The sequence below is a fragment of the Humulus lupulus genome, chromosome 6 (assembly GCF_963169125.1).
Source record: "Humulus lupulus chromosome 6, drHumLupu1.1, whole genome shotgun sequence".
In the NCBI taxonomy this organism is placed as follows: Eukaryota; Viridiplantae; Streptophyta; class Magnoliopsida; order Rosales; family Cannabaceae; genus Humulus; species Humulus lupulus.
This window is the reverse complement of record NC_084798.1, coordinates 216770135-216795250: the sequence shown is the minus strand read 5'-3', so window position 1 is coordinate 216795250 and position 25116 is coordinate 216770135. Positions and strand designations below refer to the sequence as shown.

The 25116-nt window shown below is 30.3% G+C and overlaps 1 protein-coding gene, 1 long non-coding RNA gene and 1 other non-coding gene across 4 annotated transcripts; 1 reads left to right on the top strand and 2 right to left on the bottom strand.

Annotated features, from left to right (window-relative positions):
- The first annotated feature begins 5955 nt into the window (after positions 1–5955).
- On the top strand, positions 5956–13895 carry LOC133783280 (uncharacterized). Of its 2 annotated transcripts, XR_009870850.1 has the most exons (5): positions 5956–6152; positions 6319–6455; positions 6601–6680; positions 6916–7015; positions 13416–13895. It is a non-coding gene; the product is annotated as an uncharacterized LOC133783280 (long non-coding RNA). The 2 variants fall into 2 exon arrangements; XR_009870849.1 differs by lacking the exon at positions 6319–6455 and having other exon boundaries at positions 13416–13891.
- A 1649-nt stretch (positions 13896–15544) lies between these two features.
- On the bottom strand, positions 15545–15616 carry TRNAD-GUC (transfer RNA aspartic acid (anticodon GUC)). The gene has a single exon. It is a non-coding gene; the product is annotated as a tRNA-Asp (tRNA).
- A 530-nt stretch (positions 15617–16146) lies between these two features.
- On the bottom strand, positions 16147–21138 carry LOC133783279 (dnaJ protein ERDJ2A-like). The gene is made up of 11 exons (XM_062222844.1): positions 20984–21138; positions 20590–20835; positions 20387–20482; positions 20028–20148; positions 19826–19932; positions 19471–19688; positions 19203–19380; positions 19002–19121; positions 18408–18494; positions 18055–18165; positions 16147–17210 (listed from the first exon to the last, which is right to left on the bottom strand). The coding sequence occupies exons 2-11, from the start codon at positions 20773–20775 to the stop codon at positions 16368–16370; spliced, it is 2067 nt and encodes a 688-aa protein (XP_062078828.1). The 5' UTR covers positions 20776–20835; positions 20984–21138; the 3' UTR covers positions 16147–16367.
- Between the last annotated feature and the right edge of the window lie 3978 nt (positions 21139–25116).

The window sequence follows — 25116 nt, the reverse complement described above, 5'->3', positions numbered from 1 at the left end:
CATGTTTGAATAGTAAACCTGATGAATTCAACAAAAGCAGTGATCGGGAAGGCTCTTGCGTCCTTAGTTTTGCTGTTGAAACTTTCAGCCCAATTACTTGTCATTACATTGTAACGGTCCCCTGGAAAGTACGCACGAACCCATCTTTCAAATCCAATGCCCTCAAGATATAGTGCAACTCGAACATCCATTTCTTTTATCTTCTCAAATTCTCTTTCAAAATCTGTCTTCTTATACGAGTATGCACAACTGTAAATATGATCCGTGAAGCAATCAGTCTTGAACTTGCTAGCTACGTTCATAATGATGTGGTGGTAGCATGCGCCATGGGGTGCATCAGGGAAGACAAGTTCCAAAGCATGAACAATGCTTTGATGCCTATCCGATACGAATGCTAAGTTCTCAACATCACCAATCGCTTGTTTCAACTTCCTCATGAAATAGGTCCAAGAGTCGTGGTTCTCACTGTCAACTATTGCGAAAGCAATCGAAAATATGTGGCTGTCTGAATCCAATGCCACGGCACACAAGATTTGGCCACCATACCTAGTTTTCAAGAAGGACCCATCAATACATATAACAGGTCGACAAAACTTGAATCCCCGCCTACAAGCACCCAGAGAAAAAAAGCAATACTTGAAGCGACCCTCGTCTACCTTGAAATCAGTAATGGAATCGGGATTGTTCAACTGCAGCATGTGCAAGTACCCAGGTAACTTCGAATATGAAGCTTCAGGCGTACCCCTAACTATGTGGAGTGCTTTCTCTCTGCATCTCCAAGTCTTCTCATAACTCATTTCGATCCCGAAATAATTCTTCATATCTTCTCTTATTTTGGAGGCTAAATAATCTGAACCGTTAACTGAGAATTTATCCTTAATCAGTTCGGCAACTACCAAAGGTGATGCTTGACGGTTATCTTTTTTTCGAACATCGAGGGAACATGTGTGTACATTTTCAAATGCTGTCACCTCGAACATGTTAGAAAGTTGCTTCTTCTTCCCTCTTAACCTCCACCCACAATCAGGATCCTTGCATGTAATGTACCAAACATCAGTACCAGACTTCTTAACTATAAAGTCGAATCCCTTCTTCATTGCAAACAAGCCAGCAACCTTCTTTAAATGTTCCTTGTCTCTGAAAAACTTTCCTAAATGAATCTCCCCGCCCGATGTGCCACCCATAGATATATAGTGACTATTATCCTTAATGTCTTCTCTTGTAAACATCTGAGCTTTGAATTTACTATAATATGTCGAAGAAGAGAGTGGATCACTAAATTATCTAGCATCATTTGTTTCGTCTGGACGACTACTACTAGTACCAGGTGTTTGGCGATCTTCTCTACGGGGTCTACTTCTACATGTTGTTTGCCTCGATATTTGGTACGACAGTGGACTCAGGCTCAAAGCTTGAGAACGGACCTCTGTTTCTTGGTTGTCTCTTACATCTTCATTGCAATCAAAATCAACATCAGGTTCGGGATAATCAAGAAAATCGTCATTGCCCTCAAAATCATTTTCATGGTCAGGACAATCAGGAAAATCATCATGAAATGGCATTTGTGCTACATGATCAACTGTCGGTATGAAAGGGTTCTATTCAGGTACAGCAGTGGCTACTAGCACCTCCAGATTTGTTTCTGGAACATAAGTCCCAACCTCACTACGAGTATCCTCAATAGTACTTGGTGGAGGATTACGATCAACAATGATATTCTTCTCCACCAAAGTCACAAAAAGGGGAACAAATTCATCTGGCTTCTTCAAAAGCATTGACAAATATAAGCTTACACCCTTGTCATTCCTTATAAGTTCAGGCCGATACATTAACCCTTTCATGTACTTATAATTCACTTATAATTTCAGGTCATACTGCACTTTGTGAACCTCCAGCTCTGAGTACAAAAGTTCAACAAGTTGTGAGTAAGTTATGTCCTTCTCCAACTCGAACGTTAAATTTTCGGCTCCATTAAAAACTCAATCTCTACCTTCACGCTCCCAAACAACATTATACATTAAGTACGCGAACAAAGTTGACCCTATCATGTACAAAGAAATTTTTTTTTTCAGTAAATGGCAACAAAATGTCGAAATTTAGTTCAAATGTTTTGGCATCGTACCAGTATCGGCCCATATCGGGCGGTATCGGGCAAAGTTTTATTTATGTTTTTGATCACTTAAAACACTAATATCGGGCAAGTATTGGGTAACATCGTGTACCATCGTACTATTAGGTCCGCAGTAACTTAATAATAACAATCGGGCATATATCGGACTACTATCGATCCATTATCGTACTTAAAAGGGTGTATAGATTTAAAATAATAATCGGGCAACCATCGGGTAGCCATCGCACCTTTATAACCATCGGGTAACCAAACTATCGGGCAACCATCGGGTTGCCATCGGACCTTCATCCCTAACCTTGAAACTCAACAACTATCGTGCCTGTATCGGGCCTCTATCGGACACTATCGGGCATTTAGAAAAAACTCAGGGAACCCAAGAAAACGTAGATTTTCACATAACACGATTTTCACCCAAAAAAACAGCAAAAAATACCAACAAACTATAGATCCAACATCTAAACAGCATTATGAATCATAAAAGCAACCAACAACAACAAGAATCAAAGAAAATCACTTACCCATTTAATCTCTTCACTATGAGCAAAAATAACACAAAGCTTGGTGTTTCTCCTCAAACAATCCACAATGTCCGAATGTGTATCTTTCTTGCAAGATTTTCGTATAAAAATCTTGTGTGTAAAACGTATGGTGAAGAGAGAGTGAGAGAGAATGTATGGTGAAGAGAGGTAGAGAGGAAGAGGGAGAATAGAGAGGAAAGGTGTTATGAGAGGGGTATTTTTGGTATTAAATGAAAGATGAGCATTGATATCATATGGTGGTTAACTTTGGTTCAAATTTTAATTATTACGCTAATTTAAGCATGATTTATCAAATTTCCCATGCATAATTCACAAACCACTTTATAAGTGGCATTTTTCTAAAGAAGAAGAAGAAATAATGGATATTTTAGGATAAGGAAGAAATAATGCAAATATATTTATAGGGTTTAAATGTGTAATTTAATTCTGCATAAAAATATCTTTGTATCATGTTGGTTGGGGGGTTTTAAATGCTGTTTGTTGTTAGTCGTTTTTATAGTTGAAATATAACTAGTTTGCATTAAATTAAGTAGGATATTTGGAGAGATATTTTTCTTTAGGAGAAATTGCAAAATTCTTTCCAATTATTGTACTTGTTTACTTTTACCTTTTATACCTTTTTGTATTGTAAAATTACCCTTTACAAAAAATATCATTTTCACACAAGAGTAAAATGTGTGTTTTTTGCAAGGTTAAAAAATAAAAACTAGACAAGTATATTAATTTAGAAAAGAAACTTGCAATTTTTCCTTTCTTTATATGTATTATTAACAATCTTTATACAAGTATAATTGAGTTGAGTAATTGAATCAAATAATTCCTTAACCAAATTGATTCCACTCTTAAAGGTATATATTGTTGAAATATATATTAAGGTTATTACCACACAATCTCATATTAAAGTATTGTTCACTCATATTTCCTAGGTTCAAAACCATTTTTGAGAATCTTTTTCTAAAATAATGTTAATTGAAAAGAGAAGTTTACATAAATATGAGAAAAATATATATAGTTTCTAAATTTATGGGAAAAAAAATAATTGTACAAAATATGGTAAGTTTTGGAAATAAATGTTTAAAATATGGTAAATAAATTACCATAAACTTAATTCTCTTATTTTCTCTTCTCTCCTCATGATCTCTCTCTTCTCATTTCTTTCTTTCTCCTCCCCAATTCAGTGTCCATCTCAGATTTCTTCCGGCGATGCTACCTCTGCCGCTGCCTCCGACTACGACGACGATGACAACGACAAACTGGCTTTTCTTCTTCTTCTTTCTTTCTTTCTTCTTTTTCTTCTTCTTCTTCTTCTTCTTCTTTCTTTCTTCTTATTCTTCTTCTTCTTCTTCTTATTCGGTCTTTCTTATTCTTCTTTTTCTTTCTTCAAATCTAGTTTTATTCTTTTTCTTCTTTTGCACATCTGATTTTGAACTTCATATTTGTTTTTTCTGGGTTTTTTTTCTAAATCTGTTTAAGTAACCAGGTACTTGACTTTATATTTGATTTTTCTGGGTTTTTTTTCTTTCTAAATCTATTTAAGTAACCAGGTACTTGACTTCATATTTGATTTGATTTAAGAAATGTACTTAAGAAAAATTGACTGCTATTATTTAGTGTAGACTAGGGTAGTATAAGAAGCTAGGTAGTTGAATATTTTATGGTAGTTTTAACATATGAAAGCTTAGGTTAGCTGCTTAGTTTTTTTTGGTTGAAAAGGACAAAAGTTCTCAAAAGGTTCTTCCATGTGATGTTTAGATCAATTGGATATAGGTTTACACTACTACAAAACTGGGCTTTCCCGACACCCAACCACGACAGTCAACTCTGTTGACTGTCGTAATTGCTTAGCGGGACTCTACACCGACAGTTAAAAACTGTAGGCATAGAGACCAACGCCAACAGCTAATAACTGTCACCGTTGCTTTTGACTGTCGTTATTGACCCCAACGCCGACAGTTAATTCGAGACCAATGCCGACAGTTAAAATGTGTCACTATTGACCCCAACGCCGACAGTTAATTCGAGACCAATGCCGACAATTAAAATGTGTCGCTATTGACCCCAACGCCGACAGTTAATTCGAGATCAATGCCGACAGTTAAAAGGTGTCGCTATTGACCCCAACGCCGACAGTTAATAAAAGTTCAATGCCGACAGTCATAAAATGTCACCAAAATTCAAATAAAAAATTATAATTAATGAATAATAAAATTTTAAAAATAAACTAAATTATGTAAATATGTATTTATTAAAATTATGTATTTACAAAAAAACTTTTAAAACTAGATTTTTTTTTTGTTTCTAAATTGTTCATATTATTAACTTTTGTATTTATAATAATTTTTATATTAAAATTAAAATTTATTATTCTGTAACATATTTATAAAATTAACTATATTATTAACAATATTATTCTTTAATATATTTATAAAATGTGTATTAGTTAAAGTAGAGTTGTTTTATTAATTGGAAAAATATTATTAAAAAATTAATGAATAGTATAATTTTAAAAATAAAGTAAATTATGTAAATATATATTTATAAAAATTATATATGTATTTATTAGAAATTTTTAAAACTATATTTTTTTTTGTTTCTAAATTTTTCATATTAACTTTTGTATTTATAATAATTTTTATATCAAATTTTAAATTTATTATTCTTTAACATATTTATAAAATTAACTATATTATTCTTTAACACATTTACAAAAGTTGTATTAGTTAAAAAATAGTTGTTTTATTAATTGGAAAAATATTGTAAAAAAATTAATGAATAGTATAATTTTAAAAATAAACTATATTATGTAAATATATATTTATAAAATTTATGTATTTATTAAAAACTTTTAAAACTAGATTTTTTTTGTTGATAAATTTTTTATATTATTAGCTTCTGTATTTATAATAATTTTTATATCAAAATTTAAATTTCTTATTCTTTAACATATTTATAAATTAAATTAACTATATTATTCTTTAACACATTTATAAAATTTGTATTAGTTAAAAAATAATTGTTTTATTAATTGAAAATATATTGTAAAAAAATTAATGTATAAATTTATTAATTATGATTTTTTTATTAATATATATATGTTTAAATAATTTTTTTATAAAAACGTATTGGAGCAATGCCAACAATTAAAAAGTGTCGTTGTTGGTAAACTGATTTTTTTTAAGGGCAATGCCGACACCTATAAGTTGTCGCTATTAGAGGCAATAACGACAGCTTATAAGTATAGACATTGCCCCTTAAAAAAACTTCTCACTCTAAACTTTTTAGTTTCCCCCCACACTCTTTTTCCCTCTTTTCCCTCTCTTTCTTTTTCCCTCTTCCTCTTTCTTTCTTCTAGCAAGCCGTTCATCTCTCTTCAACGTTCCAGCCAACATTCATCTCTCTTCAACGTTCCAGCCAACGTTCAGCCACCTCTGACGTCGCCGACGCCGCTGACGGTAAACAACCAGCCGTGTCTCCTCTGCAAGGTACCCATTTATTCACCTCTGCATTACCCATGTACTAAGCTCTTCTGTATTTTTTTTATGCCTCTGTGTTTCTACGGGGCCATGTTAAATATAAATCAAACAACCCATTATTTAGATTTGCTGATGATGATTTCACTATTTTTTAGATTTACCTTTTTCTTTACAGTTTGTCTGGTATCTTCGTGAGGTTCATCTGAAGACCACTCTCTATATTTGAATAACTCGATAGTGGGTTTCCTAGCTTCACCTTAAAATAATGATACAAACAATTCTGAGCTCATATTTTTTCGTAGTGTGGTCCAGGTCCACCATATTCCCTTCCTATCAATTTCTCAACTTTTTAATCCCTCCCGTAAATATTTCGTTTCCATAATATATTTTTTTTAGCCTTTTCTTTTATTAAGGGAAAATTTTGGCTTGGAATTAATAGATATTTTCTTTCTCTCAGCTTACGGAACTCCCAATAGGTTTGACTTCTTGTTCAGAAAATGGAAGTTACATCAGCATAACCATCACACTGGGGAAAAAGTATAACAGTAAATTTAATGGTTTATTTTTTCTGGAGAGTGAATTTCATGGTTGTTCAAATAAAGAGTTTCCTTGCATGATTAATCTTATATTATACATCTTTAAATTGGGTACGTGGCAGCTTATGCGCTTATGTTTGGTCCATGCAATTTCGGTCTGGAAAGATTTTTGTCAAGTCAAACATATATATATATGTATCATCGGGTATTAATTTTGAGTTTGGGAACATTCTCAGGTGCTCCATCTCAAACATGACGGTCACACCAGTCATCTAAAGTTTTGAGCTTAGATTTTTGCTTCAGAAAGCAATGTAAAATTCAAATAGATCATTTCAGGTATGTTTTAATGGTTAAAACTTATTAATTTAGATTCATATTGTTTAAACATATTCAGACGTATATTCTTTTATTCTTTTTAAAATTATACAAGTGTATGTTAGAGGAGTTTGAATATCTTAAATATCCATCCATAGTGAAGTAGGTTCTGGGATTATAATTGTGTGCTGCGGTGATAACGGAAGGTTGAGAACTTGCATGTCTTAGTGAAGTAGGTTCTGTCATATATATATAATTGCGTGCTGGGGGAGATATAAGGAAGAAAAATTGTTTGTTGTTTGAATTAATTGAATTATTTGAATTGATATTGACAGATGGTTATGTTACAAATATAAGAGAAGTGCTGTCCGTTTTAAATCATAAAAAATAGTATGAATGATTTAGGTTATGAAAGATTAACGTTTCACTTTCATTTATATTCAAATAGAGCTCAAGTAGTCATATATTTTGACTACTTCAAGCTTTCAAGTAGTCCTAATCAATTCCTCATTCTAAGTTTACTCAGCATCATAAACCCGAGTGACATCCTCATATTTCTCTATTTCTGATGCTAGTCAAGCCTATATAAGAAGAATATGAATTCATCATTTTTACATAAAATTTTAATTGATTAAAAAACTTGACGCCCTCATTTTCAATTCATACTTACTCCTCGTCTGAATAACTGAAATAAATACTATCTATTTATTTCAAATTGGCATAATTTAACTTTAGTCATCAATCAAATGCTCTAATATTACTACAACTACGGTCTTGTACTCCAAGGAAAGGGATATTATATATATGTACGCATAGAAGAAAACAAGATTAATAGCGTGATGACTTCAAGTTTTGATGATCCAGCTTGATTAATATAATTAAACGACATTAAACAACACAACTAATCATAAGCTCCTAAGCTCACTCTGCCATTACTGGTTTGAGGAAGAACTTGGTTTGCTAATAGAAAAAAGAGCAAGGGAAGAAGAACAAGTTGAGAAGATGGAGCCATTGTTGTCTTTACATCTTGGTCTCTTATTTTGTTCTTCAACTAATCATAGACCAAATTCAAGCAGGGTAGAGTAACTCGGTGATAAAGTAATCAAATCAAGAACATAACTAACACGCGCATAAGACTTTTTGTATTGTAAAAATTCACTTTCTCTGCTAGACTTTGTTGATCCAAATACAAATCTAAGTGAAGAGAATATTTAACTGCTACACTATGCTACTGCATTCAATTTCAAATTACTAAACACGTGTTTTCTCAATGTGTGGCAGTGGTCAGAAAGTAAGGTTGAACTTTTTTGTCTCACTAATCTTAATTAATTTAGATAATAAGTAGTCACATATTGGAGAAATTCTAGTAGTGTATTATTTATTATGATTAATCATGAGACTATGACTTCTGGTATATTATATTGAATTGATTAATACATATGTTAAACGGTTTATTATATTATTATTATCATTATTTACAGGTGTAAAGCATACTTATATTACATGTCGTTTGGTCATGTAAGAATAATGGATTAATAATCATTGGTAAAATATCAGCAATAAGTTATTAGATAAATATAAATATAAAAACAGATCCTTTTTTAAGTATTTCTTTCCTCTCTCTCTCTCTCTCAATCTCTATTCTGACCATCTGCAGAATGTAATTCGAATCAAACCACTCTGGTTTTTCTTGACCACTTTTGTAACAGGATGATTAGATAAGATAGTATATATATATATATATATTATTGTAAAATATAAATTGTAATATACTTATATACTCACATAGATAATTACATTAAAGCACATTTTTTTAATTTTAATTATTATTTGTTGTTTATTTGATTAATGCTATTATTATAAATGCATTAACAATTATCATTAACTAAAATCACATAATATATAATAACAAAAACTAATATAATTAATCTAAATGTGAAGCATAGCAACAAGTTAAATTGTAAAACATAAAATTAAAAATGGCAGCAACAAACCATACTAAGGCAAATTTATTCTATTTAGCAACAACAATGAAGCAGCTTTAGATTTTCTCTTTGCCTAGACTTTTTAATTACCTACAGAAACATTTAGATCTAAAATCTCACTACATAACCACTATCTAAATATCTACTTTAAACTCCAAATAAACACCAGTACATCTGACCCATAACTACAATTTTTCAACACAGCAATAAATGGCATTGAAGAGACAGAACTAATTGCTTATGTCAATTTCAGGGATTACAACAAATAAGAGGCCTTCATAAACATTATTCATGAATTTTACTAATGGTGGCTCTTCTTTTCAAATTTTTTATTGTTGAACTTACTTCTGAATTTCTTTATTGGAAGAAAATAAGTTTCTTATATTTTGAATTTTTTTTAGATTATTTAATTGAACATAATTCTGAAAATAGATTTTTTTGTGTGTACGTTTTTAGACAAAATAATGGCAATCGATAAAGAATGGATGTCAACGGATAGATTATCAGTGAAATATAAGGATGGAGTTGAGCATTTCTTGGAGTTTTGCACAAGAAATGCTAAAGATCCTAATAAAATTTGTTGCCCTTGTATTAAGTGTGGTAATGTTCAAAGAATGAAAATTACTGAGATAAAGGGTCACTTATTTAAGTATAGAATAGATAAAAGTTATAAGATGTGGTTTATGCATGGAGAAAAATTCACATTTAGTAGAGAATCTCCATCTAAGAAGAATAATTGTGATTATGTGAATGATGATGAGAGAGATGACATTGCAGAAATGATAGGTGACGCACAATTTGAATCCAATTTTGATCCAGTGAAATTTCAATCTAAATTAGAGGATGCTGAGAAACTCATTTATGCTCGTTCTGTCTTACCTAAAAAGGTTCGGAATGCCATCACAAGATTATGCTTGTTCTTTAAATCTCTTTGTTGTAAAGTGGTAGATGTTCCTAAGTTGGACAAACTTGAATCAGAAATCATATACACTTTGTGCTTGTTTGAGCAATTCTTTCCACCTTCTTTTTTTGATATTATGGTTCACCTAACAGTTCATTTGGTGAGAGAAGTGAGATTGTGTGGACCAGTATATTTAAGATGGATGTACCTTTTTGAAAGATATATGAAGATTTTAAAAGGTTATGTTAGCAGCCAAACGTTCATCAAATAAGGTTCTAACATAAATATTTATGTGTTTATTAATTATTTAAAGAAATAGAACTAGAACATTTGCTCAAAAAATGTATCGATAGGTTTACAAAATTTATTCAGAATGCAAGTACAAGAAATAAAAAAACAAGCAAACAAAACTTTTGATTTTTTTCATGCTTACCTGAAGAAAAGAAAGGTGCAGAACAAGATTGCTACATTTGTTACTGACCAGGGTGTAGTTAATGATAAGTTTACTGAAGTTGTTGATCACTTTTTAAACTATTTTCGTGGTTATATGGGGAGCAGAAGTACCGCTACTTTGAGCCTAAACTGTGAGTGTATGGAAAAGGGTGCTAAACTTAACTTGGAACAGCAAATTTCTATTCTTAAACTGTTTTCTAACAAGGAAATCAAACGCGTTCTGTTCAGTATTCCTAATGAAAAATCCCCAGGGCCAGATGGGTATGGTTCGGGTTTTTTCAAAACTATGTGGCCTGTTTTAGGAGCTGAATTTTGCAGTGCCATTTTGGATTTCTTCAACACAGGGAATATGCCTTTTGAGTTTCATGCCACGATGTTATCTCTTATTCCTAAGAAGGATAACCCCTCGAGAGCTATTGATTACCGTCCCATTGCGTGTTGTTCCACAGTTTACAAATGCATTTCCAAATTAATGTGTTTGAGACTTGCGGAAGTGCTTCCTTCTTTGGTCAACCAAAACCAAGGAGCATTCATAAAGGGTAGATCCTTAGCTCACAATGTGATGATGTTGCAAGATCTTTTGAAAAATTACCAGAGAAAGATAGTTTCTCCTAGATGCACCATCAAAATTGACATAAGCAAGGCTTATGATACAGTCAGCTGGGATTTTCTTGAAGCTCTGCTCATAGCTTTCAATTTTCCTGGTAAATTTGTCCAAAGGATGATGGTTTGTGTTCGGTCCACAACTTACTCTCTTTCTATGAATGGGAGGGTGAAAGGCAGCTTCAAAGGTGAGAAAGGATTAAGACAAGGTGACCTGTTATCCCCGTTACTCTTTGTCCTTATCATGGAATACCTGACTAGAAGACTTCAGCTGGCTGCTACTCACTCATTATTCAGGTATCATCCTATGTGTAAGGGATTAAATCTCATTAATCTCTGCTTTGCAGATGATTTAATTCTTTTTAGCAAAGGTACTAGGCAGTCTCTGTTAGTTATTAAAGAAGTTTTAGACGAGTTCAGTAACTCTACAGGGCTTATTGTCAGTAAGGACAAATCGCAGGTCTTCTTTGGTGGTGTTAAATCTACTGAGAAGAGTACTATTCTTTTAGACTTTCATCTCACAGAAGGAGATTTCCCTTTCAAATATTTGGGAGTGCCTCTTAGGCCTACTAAATGGAGAGTTGAAGACTGTGGCATTATTATCAAGAAAATTAATCAAAGACTGCATTCGTGGGCTAGTCGGCACTTATCCTTTGCTGGAAGGATCCAACTGATTCACTCTGTGTTTTTTGGACTTCGCAACTACTGGATGAGCATCTTTGTGCTGCCTCACAGTGTGACCAAAGAGGTAGAGAAAATTTGTAGAGGTTTTTTATGGGGTACTAATGGTACTAGAAGTAAAGTTCATGTTGCCTCTTGGGATAAGGTATGTCTCCCGAAGCCTTATGGGGGTCTTGGCTTCAAGAATGGGGTTAATTGGAACCGAGCTATCCTTGCTAAGTTTATCTGGGCCATTTCTGGTAAGAGTGACCTGCTGTGGGTCAAGTGGATCAACACAATCTATCTTAAAGATACCCCTTTCTGGTCATATGAGCTTAAACCAGATACGAGCTGGTACTGGCGCAAGCTCTGTTATTTGAGACGTTGGTTCACTAAATCAGATGTTGAAGCTGCTGGTTGTTCGGGAAAATTCAGATCTGCTGCTCTCTACAACAGTTTATTACCTCAGTCGCAGGTTTGTCTCTATTATAAAGCTATTTGGAACTCTTTGAATGTCCCTAAGCATCGCTTCCTGCTGTGGCAAGTGGTGAACTCCCAGCTTCTTACTAGAGATAATTTGGGTAGATTTCATATCGACTTGGACACTTTGGGTTGCCCTGTCTGTGGTGTTAGTCCTGAAACGCATGAACATCTGTTTTACAGATGCAGTTTGTCTTCTCGAATTGTTGACCAGATTTTTGAGTGGTTAGGCTTTGTTGCTTGGCCGAAAGATTTCAGTGGTTGGGTTAATTAGCTGAACCTGAAGATGGCTGGTTTATTGCACTGTATCAGTGTAGCTGTTCTGGCAGCTGTCAACTATTGTATTTGGCTTAATAGGAACAGGTGCATGTTTGAAGGTTGTTCCAGGTCAATTTCTCATATTGTAAATGATATCAAATCTTTAGTTAAGTATAGATTACATACTGCTGTGAATAGGAACTTGAATAGGCTTGAGAGAAATTTTTTGATGAGATTACTTTGGTAAGTAGTGTGTCCAGTTTGGTGGAGTCTCCTTTTTAGGAGATTTGGAGTTTGTAGATTGGTTTTGTTCTGTTGATTAATGAAGTCCTCATTCTTCTTGATCAAAAAAAACTTTTGATTTTTCTGGGTTTTTTTTTTCCAAATCTGTTTAAGTAACCAGGTACCATGACGCCTGATTCATTTTATTCATATCATATTTTTTTTAGACCTAGGTGTAACCAGTTACAATAGCGATTAATTTAGATTCTTTTGTTTAGATTTGATTTTGTTTTCACACCTGACGAAGCAACAAGGTACCATAGCAATTGGTTATTTTTTTTAGATTTTTTTTTTTTCAAACCTCACTATAACCAGTTACGATTATGATTAGTTTAGATTTTTTGTTTGAATCTTATTTTTTCCAAGTCTCGCTAAGTAACCGGTTACCATCCCAATTGTCTCTGATTTTTTTCATTTTTTTTCAGACCTAGTTGTAACCAGTTACCTTCACCATCAATTTAGTTTATTTTTTTCATATAATTTTTTTTTCTTCCAAATCTCACTAAGTAACCGATTACAATTCAATTGATATTTTGATAATGGTACATTACTTAAAAAAATAAAAATTATTTTTATAGTTGTAATCAGTTACTACAACACCTCTCAAATAATAAAACTGATTTTTATAGTTGTAACCGGTTACCACACATCATTAAAAAAAATGGACAACTTGTTCTATCATAATCGCTATGAACAGAAATAGGAATAGCATACCACTTGATTAAATAGCTAAAACAACAAACATAACATACCATTTTCCACTGAAAAAATATTGAAATTGAATCTTTGAATGCCTAAGGTATCTGGAGAGAAAACCTCAGCACTGGCGTCCTAGTCATAGTGTGGTGGTTAAGGATATTCAAGATTTGAACAAGATGACAATAGCTCTGTACGTCACTCATACCATAAATTTTCAGAACTATCGGGACAAGAGCAGCCGAAGATCCGATCTAGTATTAGAATTGAAGAGAATATTTGAAGAACTTGGCATAAAATACCGGCTGCTGCCTCAAGAAATTCAAGACAACTTTGTTGGTAACGCCACTGCTGCAGCATTGCATTCCACATGGCGATGATCTTAAATCCTTTCCTCTACAAGTACTTCTTCTTCTTCTCGAACAAATGTCTAGTCTTTTCTTTCTTTTGATTTGTCAAGAGTTTCAAATTATCTTTTTTTTTTGTGGTCCTGAGACCTTCGCCTTGTGCAATGCCTTCAGTCTTGGGTTATAAGTTGCTAGTCCTTATCTAGATATTTGGTGGTAAAATATTATATCAAATATAAATGATAAAAATTAACACAAATAAATTAAAATTATACCATTCTTAAAAAAAAAAAAGGCAAAACAAAAATATCCTGATGAATTTACGTGATATGTTTTTGGGGTTATAATAAGCAAAATTGTTTATAAAGTAATTAATTAATTAAACATATAGTTAATTATGTATTATCACTACACGTAATAACATGTCACCCAAATTTCCAATATATGATAGCGTTAATTATTATTCGAGCATTGTATATATATATCTTAGTGCTATAATAAGTACTTGATGGTTAATTATGACGTGACATTAAAATATAAATGATAAAAATTAACACAAATAAATTAAAATTATAAAAAATAATCTCAAATTAATAAAAAATAAGTACTAAAAAAAATATAAAAGATAAAATATGGTCTACAAATAAAATTTTACAAATATATGGAAAAAAACTTTCATAAAAATGTAAATAAAAAAATATGTCATAAAAAACTTTTAAAAAAATAATTGCTATATTTTTCAAAGTTTATAAAAAAAATCTCATATTTTGTGTAATTTCCTCAATTGAAAATGGTAGTGGTATTTTTAGTTAAATAATTTTCAAAAGGGAAATTCACAAAAGTACATTAACATTAGAAAAATATATGAAAAATACGGTAGCCTACAAAAATACGGAATTTTTATGAAAAACACGGAGGGGCAAAAGTGTAAATACGGAGTGGCAGTTAAATACAATTTCTTTTGTTAACAGTTGTTACAAATTCGTAAACATGTGTTTGAGATTCGTAAAAAAAAAATATTTTTGTAAACAACATTTACAAATATATAACAAAGTTTTACAAATTTGTAAACAAGTTTTATATTTTTGTTAACAACATTTATAAAATAATTATTTGCTATTTTTTTTATTTTTGTAACAAAGATTTACATAACTAATTTTAATATTTATAAAAATAAGTTGTGAATTAAGTCAACATATTTGTAACAAAAATATATAAAACTAAGTTTGTAACTAAAAGATACAATTTTATTTTTGTAACTAATATATACAAAAATATTAAATTACATTAAACAAGTATCATATATATATATATTTTAAATTGTAACTACTAATAAAGATAATTATATTTTTTTAATATATAATAATTTATATAAGCATAAATATTTATTTAATATCAATAATTATATTCATTTTAAATATTTACAAGTAAAATAAATTAATTTATAATTATTATTATTAACATACAAAAAATATGTATAAATATATATTTATTTATTTTACAGTTTATAAATAGCAGGTTAGCAAATAAAAATTATTAAGTTACATGTATTATATAAATATATATATAGACATCTATTTACATATAGATAATATATTAGTTTGAGTATTGGAATTGACAGCAAATAAAATTTAAGAGCAGATGTGTTATTCGGCAAGCAAGAACAAATTTTACCGTAAAACGATATATTTTTAATATTACCGTGAAGATTGAAATTTATCCTTTTCAAAATATTGTCCATATATCTATAGAACAGAACCCTTAAATAAACGAAACGGTCCCAACCCGAATAATAAAGGCCCATTATGAGTAGAACGGGCCAGAACTGTTTAGAAGCCCAATAAAAGCCCACCAAGGCTTAAATAAAAATGAAATTAATAAATTTCGCCGTTGCCGGGGATCGAACCCGGGTCACCCGCGTGACAGGCGGGAATACTTACCACTATATTACAACGACTATTTTGTTAAAAGGGCTTGCAAGTTTTTATATAAATAAATACTAAGCCTCTTATATACTCAATTTTATGGATTTTATTATTATTATTATTTTGCTTTTATGAATGAAAATACATTTATATATTATATTTATTGCATTATTGACTTTGCTAATCATTATTTATATTAGTAGTTTTATGTTCTATTATTTAATTTTGTACATTCAAATAGTTGAATTAGTCATTTTTTATTACTATTTCAATATATTTCTTTTCTTATTTTTTTTAAAAAAAAAAGAAAAAGAGTAAACCGATTTCTTAATTTTTTTTAACAAATTTTTTAATCGTTGTAGTATTTTTCTGCGAACGTATGGCAATAAACTTGAACAAAATTAAGAAACGAAAAATACACAGAACCAAGTCAGATGTTAGTGATATTGAGTTTGTGCCTGAAAGTGGAAATCAAAGCACATAACAATTAACAAAGGGCTAGTTTTTTTTTTTAAATGTCTGAAGAACTATATGAGTAGTATTTTGGTGGGATTCATATGACTATTAGCAATATTAAATTTGTTTATTATAAACCAAATTCTTTCCCTTAAATTGAATATGCAAATTTACTCTAACCATCAAATATTTTTCTTGCTGGCTTCGGCTTTCAAGCAGACCCCAAAATAAACTTTTTATCAGTACCTTAACTAGGAAAATTCAAGTGCTGTGGTGTGCTGCTGTTCATGTTCTTTTCTTTCTTTCACCAAATAAAAGCTGTGTTCATCACTCCTCGTCCGAGCCTGAACTTTCCGAGCTGGACCCTTCTTTATGGGCAGTTCCATTGGCAGCAGGGCCTTTCTTCTTCTTCGTATCTTTTTGTTGCTCATCAGCCTCATCTTCACTGTACTCGCTCTCGTAGTCATCATCGTACTCTTCCTCTTCATTTTCTTCTTCCTCTTCAATCCCGTCCTCTGTAATTGGCCCCTCTTCTGCTACAATACTACCCCTAGTGCCAGCCCGGGTGCGCCTCAAAACCTTCACCTTCAAGGCTGTCTTTCTATCACAACCGATCCAAGAATCGCACAAGCAATAGCAAGTCAAGTTATAATTCCCTTCAGCCGGTGCCTGTAACTTGCCCATTACCAGTCTCGACCCACCTTTCACTTTCTCAACTGCTTCTCTGACTGCAGCACTAGTCTCCCTAACATTTGCTCCTGAACCCTCCATTGTCTCCTCGATGGCCTTGGAAGCACCAGCGATTGCTGCAGCTTCATCCATGAAACTAACCTTCTGGGAAAACCATACGCTATTGGAGACAGTGTCGGCCAGCAAAAACCAGAAGTTTTCTTCCTTGTGAAATGGGAAGTAGGGCGCATGTGGAAGGGCACCAATCAGGCCATTAGCACGATTTTGAGATATCCAAGCTTGGATTGTGACAATGTCACCTTCCTGAATACCATCTTCACCTTCAGTCTCACAGTTCACTTCCACAGTTACAGAAGGCATCATTTCTAAAACCATTTCAACATCTTGTACTTCTGCTGATGAGAAACCAGCAATTTGAGTAAGCAGCTCGACACGCTCTTGCATGGTCATATCTTGAAGATCTTGGAATGTTCTCACCTTCTGTAAAATGAAGAAACAAGTAGTGTTTAAACAAAGATCAAAAGAAGAAAAACAAAGATAATTTTCATTTTTACTTTTGAACACAGTGGAGCAAGTGATTGAAATCAAAACCAGTAATCATTTACAGCCATAAAGAGTAAAGACTAAGCAATTCAATATTCAATATGTTTATAACTTTTTTTGGGAAAAAAAACCATTTTCAAGGAGAAGAATCGGATATTTTACAAGCTTGTGTAAGTTTTCATAAAATATGATTCCAAATCAAATTCTACAGGAAAAGAATAATGGCAATAAAAATAAGAATAATATATATATATATTTGCATATGAAACAAGATTGTATTAGTAAAAGATGATAGGGTATCATATTCATGTGTTACAGCCTGGGCAGTATAAAAGGCTGTTCGTTCTAAGACATTGTATAAAACATAAACAAAACACCTTATAATACCAACTACAAATACCAGAAACTCTAACTCTCTAAGATTACAACTACAAATCCCAATTCACAAATAATCATTGAGAACGAATATGCCTTAAAATCTAACAATAAAAAATAAGATGAAGAAAATCAAATATCAAATTTTTTCTATTCTTTTTTTTTCCTCGAGTAAAATGCATAAATAACATGTGCACAATTTGACAAATTAAGGCGCCTCTTAAATGGGTGGAAATTCATATATGACATGAAATTTGGGATAAAGATAATGGCTTAATTTAGAAGAAATAGGCCACGAGGAGATAATATAACTCTTGCAAGTTTCTAGTTAAAACTTCAGAGACAACAATATAGCTCACAAACCACACCGAGAAAAGATCCCTGAAATTTAGTTTTATTTAATTACCTTGCGAGATATTTTTTTTATGACAGCCTCACTAAAATGTGGCAGCTGCAGGAATGGTGCAACTCCTTCGCTCGATCCTCCAGTAGACTTCCTTGCACTAAGAGGAACAGCCTGCATAACAGTTATTGTAGAAAATAGAGTTCAGAAATTAGCACAACTATTTAACTAAAAATAAATGAAAAAGAGCAAAAAAAAACAAGTTTGAAAGCAACATCAACTGCAGCAAAACAAAAGCATCATGTCACCGACAACTAACATTACCAATTTTTAGGATGTAAAATAAAAGCTTCAACATATCCCAACTCTTTCCTTAAAAATAATAATCAAGCACTTAAAATTAAACTTTGCATAACCTGAATGATACACTGAGAAAGCTCAACTACTCCGATTGCAGGCCTTAGCCATCCATGCCCCTGAGCAGTGCGTGGTATGATTGCCATCTAGACAAGTTACAGATAAAATCAGTGGAATGACCTATAAAGATGAATCATGGTAGAAGGTAGACAAACCATGTAACAAGTAAAACAACATCCAAACAACAAAGAAAATTCACTGAAACTTGATGAATAACCATGACCAAAAGAAAGCTGACAAGAGATGACATACGAGGACAGTCACAATAAAAAATCTTATAGAGAATATTCACTGCAATTAATACGCGACTTTGTAGATACTGTTTAGAAAACAAACAGTTACATTTGTGAAGTACAGGATTAAAAGCATGCTAGAATGAACTGAACATAAATTATGAATCTACCAAGTTTCACAACTTTCTATGTAAGTATAGTTCTAATAGGATACTGTTAAAAAGCTCAAGTTTAGGTATAGAAGAAAAGGACCTCAATTGAGAATGTCAATTACAGTCGTAAAAGACTTCACTCTATTGTATGACAACGACAACAGATATAGAGATAAAAAAGAAGACTGCATAAAATTATGGAGATCACCTTCATTAACTCTTCAAGAAGGCGAGGTGCAAGTTCTAGCAAATGTCTGAAATCAGCATTCAAAGATGGAGATAAAGAAGCTGATTCACGAGTCAGATGTGCTTGAATCAACAACTCCGTCTGCATTACAAAAGCACAAGATAATTGTCACTAAGGAGTATACTCTTGCATTGCTTTACCCAAAATCAGAAGACAAACTACCTTAACAAGAGCTGGGTGTTGCTTCCAAAACTTAGCCTGCTCTTGCTTGATGTTCTTCAGGTCCAAATTTAACTCACTTCGAACTAGCATAAAAAGCTTCTGAAGGGGCTCATTATCAGTTCTACGAACTGGAATTTCCATATATTCAGCAGCCTTTATGAAGACATCCATAACTTTGCTGAATGATCAATAATTTCAAAGGATTAGAAAATAATAAGAACAAAGACTACCCATTCGTAAAAAACAGGTTATCTAAGAAACTGAATACCTTGGAGCCAAGGAAGGTTTCATGAAGTAATAATACGTAGACAATGTATGATGCATCACATAGTTGCCAGTATATTTTGATGATTGTGAAAGATATACAACTGCTATCACCAACGGCAAGAGAATACAAAGACCAACGATCCAGAGTAAAAGTATTCCACCAGAAGACCCATCTATGTCTAGCAAAAATTGTGGGAGAGCTATGCCCATTTGAAAACCCTGTTTGAAAAATAAAACAACATAATTTGCAAAAGCAACAGTGGTCAATATAGTTCACAGAATTTCACACTACATTGAAACATCAAGGACAAGTATGGAGCTACTTGCTACTACTCATTCCAAGAATTGTACATTACCTGTCTGCCATCTGGATGGCCATATTTTTCATAGTTTTCTCGAGATGTTGGATCAGTCAGAGCCTGATAAGCTTTAGATATGTACTCCACAAAATATTTGTGAGCCTCTAGAAAATAAAAAAATGAAAGAGCATTAGAAAAAACACACATATTACCCATAAAGGCCACATTAGAAGCTGCAAAAACTAAAAACACCTTCAACCTGGATCTGGATTTTTATCTGGATGGTACTGAATAGAGAGTCTCCTATATGCCTTCTTTATATCTGAATCTGAAACCCCAGGTTCCAATCCAAGAATAGTGAATGGCTCAAAAACTTGAATCTGAAAATAGTCATTAAAATCTTAATATAAGGTTTCAACAAACATGCTTCACATGGCAGATAAATATGATCATTTGACATTCAACAATTATCAAGCTGAAAATTAGAATATTTCTAAACTATTATGAGTTTTACCATCAGTGCTAAATCTAGCAAAGCAAAACTGAGCTGTTAACTTAAGACATTCAAACTAATATGTCACTATAAACTATTTGTTCAAATTCAGTCAAAATATCTACCTCATTGCTCATATTTTTTATGTAATAAATCAGCATAATCATAACAATCCAAAGCAGGAGTATAGTCAAGTTACTGCAAGTTGAGATGCTTGAGATCTGCAAAAATGAAATCAAACAAACCCTATAACTTTAGATAATTTATAGAAAGAAAACAAATGAAATTGGCAAATAATTACATAAATTCAAATAAGAAACCTCATCACCTTCTTGAATATGGACTTGCGGTACTTGCCTGAATGAGAGCATTCAGAACACTGGCAATGGATGGTCTTGGTTTTCTTAGAGGCAGCTCTACACAACTTCAGTATCGTATAAGGCACCAAAGGCAACGCCATGATTGTTAATATAAATATGGGGAACAAAGCACTATTTTCCTCAGAGACCGCCATTGGTAGCTTCTCCCCCAAAATAACTCAAATTTACACACTATGCAGGAGGAAGAAGCAACTCTGTAGAGAAGAAAGAAAGTCAGTGGATTGCCATGGCAGATTAATCTCACCTTCATGCATTTGAAAAAAATAACAATTATAAAAATACAGTACAATTCATCAATAATCGAAATTTGGAATTGGGAATTATCTTGGTATTGAATTTCACCTTTGAGTTTGGATCTGGTTCTTCGAAGGATTTACCAAATCTAAATTTGAAATCTGGGTTAAGAAGAAGAAGAAGAAGAAGAAAAAAAAAAGAAAGAAGAATATATCGGGAGAGTAGGAGAACAAGAAAAAGAAAAGGAAAAAAAATAGTCTAATTGAGAATTTTTTTTTTTTGTGTGTTTTATTAAATTTGGATTTTTGTTCTAGTTTAATTTCTTTATATACGATAATACCAAAAAATAAAAATATTACACTTTAACACCCAATTTTTTTTTATAATAATACATAATTTTATAATTTTTGTTGTAAATTTAGTTATTAAACTCGTAAATCTATATATCTATATATATATAAAGGAGAGCTTTAAGAATATTATGTGGCACTCTAAAATCTCTTCAAATCACTCTTTCTATTTTCTCATTTAATCTAATTTTTTTATTCATTTTCTATTTTCTAAAATATCTTAACAATTGAAAATATCAATATATATATATTAATTTAATTAAAAATTGATTTAGTTTAAATATCTTAACTACTTATTTAGTTTAAATTTATTTACAATCTATTTTTACTATTTTGTGAGAATTTTATATTGTGTCCAAAAAAAAAAAATATACATACATATATACGTACATTAACACTTCAACAAATGTAACAGAATTAACCAAATTAATACACATACTTATAAATACATTGATTCTAATATAGTTATACGTAACAGTAGTTATCCAATAATAATAGCATGAAAGAGATATCAATGAGAATGGTCACATATGGTTTAACTAAACAGTTATCACAATTAGATTTTATTATATTATTATATCATTTTATAATTAACTTTTTACAATCTAAAGTATCTAATTTTTTATTTTCTTTAATATTTTATTAATTTTTTCAGTTTTAACCCATAAAAGTATGCCGTTACAAAATAATATGTTGCTTTTGTAGGCAGTTCTCTTCCTTAGAAAGAGAACTACCTCGATATTGGTAAGAACATATAATACCTGAATATTAATGAGAATTAAAATTTATTATCGGGTGTTGAATCGCTTGATGCTGTCATTTTTATTTAAAATTCTAATTATTATTATTTTCACTAAAGAAAGTAAATTCTGAGTATATCGATTTACACTGTATATATGAATTTTAAATAACTCACGTACCAAATTTTTCAATTTTTCTTTTCGCTATGTAATTCAGTAAATATTAAATCTATATCTTTATATCTATATCTATCTATATATATATATAAATTAGAGTTTCGATGAGATTATGTGAGACTCTAAAATTTATTCAAAACACTCTTTCTATTTTCTCATTTAATCTAATTTTTATTCATTTTTTATTTTCTAAAATATCTTAACAATTAAAAATATTAATATATATATACATATTAATTTAATTAAAAATTTACTTTACTTAAATATCTTAACTACTTAATCATTGAAAAAAATTAATTAAAAATTACATAATAGTTTTCGGTTCTCTATATATCTAATTTTCTGATTATATTATAATTATGTTTTTTATTCAAAAGTGAATAGTTTTACAAAATATTATAATTATTATCATCAATCATCAATATTTATAATTGTATTTTTCTCTTATTTGATATTTTACTAAGCTTGTGAAAATAAAATATTACTAATGGCATTCTTTGGATTTGTGATTTGTTTTCACTATAATAAATAAATATTTTATAGATTGTAATTTTAGTGGACATTCCCACAACAACAAAAGATGCGGAGGTTGATGTGAAACACGAAAAATTCTTTTTAGAAATAAGGAACACATTATGAATGAAAAATAATATTACTAAAAATAAAATAATGCACAACAACAAAAATAATAAATGTTTATTTAAATTATTTATGTTTTTTTTAATTTAAATGTAATAGTTTTACAATAATATATATTAACAACATGTATAATTTAATTTAAATTTGATTTATTTCAACGATGTATATTTTAAATTTAAATTTGATTAGATATTTCATTACAACAACTATTTAATTAAATTATAAATATAAGGAAACAATATTTTTTTCTCATTTTTTATATTACTTTTTTAATTTATAGCTATTAATTTATTAAGGAATTTTTTTTATCTATTTTGTCTGTTCTCTTTTTTCTCATTTTTATTTTAATAAAAATTATAATAGATAAAAATATCTACATATAATAATAATAATAATAAAATCTATCTATTTATATTTTAACTTTTTGACAAAATACAGGATCCAAATGTTAACTTTTAACAATAAAATATTCAAACGGGTAATCAACCAAATTATACGTGGTTCAAATAATCTATCTTTACATTCTTGTTTGTTAATTTTTGACAAAACACAAGGTCCACAAGTTAATTTAAAAAAATTAATGGTCAAAATTGGTAAACAACTAAAATACAAGGTTCAAAATTGTGTGAACGCTTATAGAAAACATAAATTATATATATTTATATAATTTATTTTTTATAAATAATTTTTAACCTTTTGAATAAATATATGATCCATAGGTTAATTTTTAAAAATAAACAATCAAAATGAGTAATGGGCTAAAATATAGTGTTCAAATAATAGATTTATCTATTTCTATTTTAATATTTTGACAAAACTTGAGGTTTACAAGTTAATTTGTAAAAATAAAAGTTCTAATGGGTGATCGACTAAAATACAAGGTTCAAAATAGTGTGAACCCTTACAGAAAATAAAAATTATATAAATATATAATTTAATTTTCATAAGAAGTTTGAACATTTTAAATAAATACATGGTCCAAAGGTTCATTTTAAAAAACATAGGGTCAAAACGGGTAATGAGCAAAAATACAGTGTTCAAATAATCAATCTATCAATTCCAATTTTTATTATTTTGACAAAACACGAGATCTAAAAGTTAATTTTTAAAAATAAAGACTTCAAACAGGTAATTCGTCAAAATAAATCTTACACAAAATATAAATTTTCTTATACATAATTTAGACTTTTTATAAAAAAAAAACTATGCAAAGCGTATAATAATAATAAATAAAAGTAAATGTACAACAAGTTTTTTTAACTTTGTTTTCAGTACTTTAAAATTTGTCAGAATTTTTCAAAAATCTACAGGAGGTTTGTTATACAATAACAGTGAACATTATCATGAAATAAAAAATTATGGTCAAGATGTCTTCACGTGTCTATATAAAGAACATGCTGTACGAGTATGGTCAAAATGAATCACCACCCCACAGTCTCCCAAGAAATATTTTAAAATATATATGTTTTAATAATTACAAAAGACTGCGCGGAGCGCAGTTATATTTTCTAGTATATATATAAATGAGAGCTTCAAGGATATTATGTGGCACTCTAAAATCTCTTCAAATCACTCTTTCTATTTTCTCATTTAATCTAATTTTTTTATTCATTTTCTATTTTCTAAAATATCTTAACAATTGAAAATATCAATATATATACATATTAATTTGATTAAAAATTTATTTAGTTAAATATCTTAACTATTTATTTATTGAAAAATACTAAAAAAATTAATTAAAAAAGAGCTTCAAGGATATTATGTAGCACTCTAAAATCTCTTCAAATAACTCTTTCTATTTTTCTGATTATATTATAATTATATTTTTTATTCAAAAGTGAATAGTTTTACAAAATATTATAATTATTATCATCAATCATCAATATTTATAATTGTATTTTTCTCTTATTTGATATTTTACTAAGCTTGTGAAAATAAGATATTACTAATGGCATTCTTTGGATTTGTGATTTGTTTTCACTATAATAAATAAATATTTTATAGATTGTAATTTTAGTGGACATTCCTGCAGCAACAAAAGATGCGGAGGTTGATGTGAAACACGAAAAATTCTTTTTAGAAATAAGGAACACATTATGAATGAAAAATAATATTACTAAAAATAAAATAATGCACAACAACAAAAATAATAAATGTTTATTTAAATTATTTATGTTTTTTTTAATTTAAATGTAATAGTTTTACAAAAATATATATTAACAACATGTATAATTTAATTTGAATTTGATTTATTTCAACGATGTATATTTTGAATTTAAATTTGATTAGACATTTCATTACAACAACTATTTAATTAAATTATAAATATAAGTAA